The 2,593-nt window shown below is 48.1% G+C and overlaps 1 protein-coding gene across 1 annotated transcript; it reads left to right on the top strand.

Moving 5' to 3' along the window:
• Positions 1–142: 142 nt before the first annotated feature.
• Positions 143–2,329, top strand: rnmt (RNA (guanine-7-) methyltransferase; the record flags this gene model as incomplete). The annotated part of the gene is made up of 4 exons (XM_042482146.1): positions 143–258; positions 1,322–1,503; positions 1,682–1,846; positions 2,212–2,329. Coding segments are annotated over 4 exons (581 nt in total), but the record flags the coding sequence as incomplete, so codon positions are not given.
• Between the last annotated feature and the right edge of the window lie 264 nt (positions 2,330–2,593).

The raw sequence follows: 2,593 nt of genomic DNA, 5'->3' as shown, positions 1-2,593 counted from the left end.
GGCTGTGGGAAAGGAGGCGACCTGCTGAAGTGGAGGAGAGGGGGAATCGATCACCTGGTCTGTGCAGGTAATCGATATCATCGATCAGCTGTACGTCTTTACTCGTGGGTTGATCAATAATCAATAACATTTGTGATTTCAGATATCGCAGCCGTGTCGGTGGAGCAGTGTCGCAGCCGCTACCAAGACATGAAGAAGAAAAGTCACGCCAACGAGAAGATCTTCAGCGCCCAATTTATCCACGCCGACTGCGCCAAGGTAGCACCGCCACACCTAGATCTGCACGTCACTACAGAACCACAGCACCTAGATCTGATCTGCATATCACTACAGAACCACAGCACCTAGATCTGATCTGCATGTCACTACAGAACCACAGAACCACCGCACCTAGATCTGCACGTCACCACAGAACCACAGCACCTAGATCTGATCTGCATGTCACTACAGAACCACAGAACCACAGCACCTAGATCTGATCTGCATGTCACTATAGAACCACAGAACCACAGCACCTAGATCTGATCTGCACGTCACTACAGAACCACAGAACCACAGCACCTAGATCTGCACGTCACCACAGAACCACAGCACCTAGATCTGCACGTCACTACAGAACCACAGCACCTAGATCTGCACGTCATTACAGAACCACAGCACCTAGATCTGCATGTCATTACAGAACCACAGCACCTAGATCTGCACGTCATTACAGAACCACAGGACCAACAGGAAGTGGAACATGCGGCACGGAGCTGTGCGCTGTCGGGCTGCAGCATGAGGTCATGGCAGCGGCCAAAAGGCTTGTTCCACAACCATCCCAAGATCATGCTGAGGTCAGCAAACTGCTGGCCTGCAGAACGCCATGAACGCCGTCTGACGATGAGCTCGTCGTCGAGGATGCTCCTGGTCGCGAGGCGGACCCGGGGTCCGTCGGCTCCGGTGGACGTTCTGTCAGTCGGCGGCTGATGGCACGCTCCGTCTGTGGCGTTGTGTTTCTGATCAAACGTCACTTTGAACGAGTCGGCGCGTCACTGTCGCTGCTGTTTGTTGATCAAAGATCTTGAAGTGTAAATATTTTGTATTCAATCCTCCAAAATCAACACGGAGATATTCAGATAATCTGAGAGATTATCTGCTCGGTGCCCAGCCTCGATAAAAAGAGTTCTGATAATTGTGATTATGACGACTATGATTGTTCTTATGATGATACACAACAGTACTGTTCCTGCGTCCGTTGGTTCTCCGTCGTTTGTTCTCGCTCTGTCTGGATGTTCTGAGACTGCAGAAAGGTAACCGTTTGACCTTTGACCTGTCGCAGGAGGTTCTGTCGGAGAAGCTGGACGTCCCGGACCTGATGTTCGACATCTGCAGCTGTCAGTTTGTTTATCATTACTCCTTCGAGAGCCAACAGAAGGCTGACTTGATGCTGAGAAACGCCTGCGAGCGCCTTAAACCCGGAGGTTTCTTCATCGGAACGACGCCAGACGCTTTCGAACTTGTGTAAGAACGAAGATTTACATCCGACTCTGACAGGAAGTGATTGACGGTGCGGTGAGCCGACGATGGCTTTAACTGCGTGTGAACGTGTGCGGAGTTAATTAACCATCTGATGCCAAAATACGCAAAGATCAGAAGAACAACGTTCACGTCTCTTTTTTCTGCTCCTCTTCCTCGGCAGCAAACGTCTGGAGGCATCGGAGTCGCTGTCGTTTGGTAACGAAGTTTTTAAAGTCTCCTTTCAGTCGAAAGGCTCCTACCCGCTGTTCGGATGTCAGTATCACTTCAGCCTCGAGGACGTTGTCGATGTTCCCGAGTCGCTCGTCTACTTTCCTCTGTTCGAACAGTAAGTGTCCTTCACCGAGACATCCGAACGTACGTTCTGTTTGTCTTTATATAAACTATTTATAGAAATGACATAAACTGTCTTTATATAAACTATAATTCTGGCTCCTCTGAAAGAGTTTGAGTTTAGGAGAGAAACGAAGAAGTTTTGACTGTAGAAGTACTTCATTGTTTCTACTGTTACCCTGCTGACCTTTGGCCCCTACTCTGTAACTGTAACTTTACTGTGTACTCTGTGTTTGTAAGTAACTTTACTGTGTAGTCTGTGTTTGTAAGTAACTTTACTGTGTACTCTGTGTTTGTAAGTAACTTTACTGTGTACTCTGTGTTTGTAAGTAACTTTACTGTGTACTCTGTGTTTGTCAGCATGGCGAAGCGGTACAACATGCGTCTGGTGTTGAAGCAGAGATTCTGTGAGTTCTTTGAAGAAAAAGTGAAGAAGGAGCATCATCGCAGCCTCATGATGAAGATGATGGCTCTCGAGGTAAAAATATTATTCATCAATAACTGATCAGTGGGGAAACACTGACTCTGACAGTAAGGTGTGTGTGTGTGTGTATATATACACACACACACACAACAAGAGGTTTCTCCAGCTTCTGCGCTGAATGCCAGTGTCAGTGACGACTGCAGTCTCGCAGTTATTCAGCCCTTTTATAGCAAAGTGAGCTTAGTACTTAGAGGAGAACCTTTTTGCTGTCACGACCTGCTGAGAACGTGATGCGCAGCCAGACTCCGGCTTCTGGCG

This window comes from Plectropomus leopardus, unplaced genomic scaffold (assembly GCF_008729295.1).
Source record: "Plectropomus leopardus isolate mb unplaced genomic scaffold, YSFRI_Pleo_2.0 unplaced_scaffold3935, whole genome shotgun sequence".
Lineage (NCBI taxonomy): Eukaryota > Metazoa > Chordata > Actinopteri > Perciformes > Serranidae > Plectropomus > Plectropomus leopardus.
This window is presented reverse-complemented; position numbering and strand designations above follow the sequence as displayed.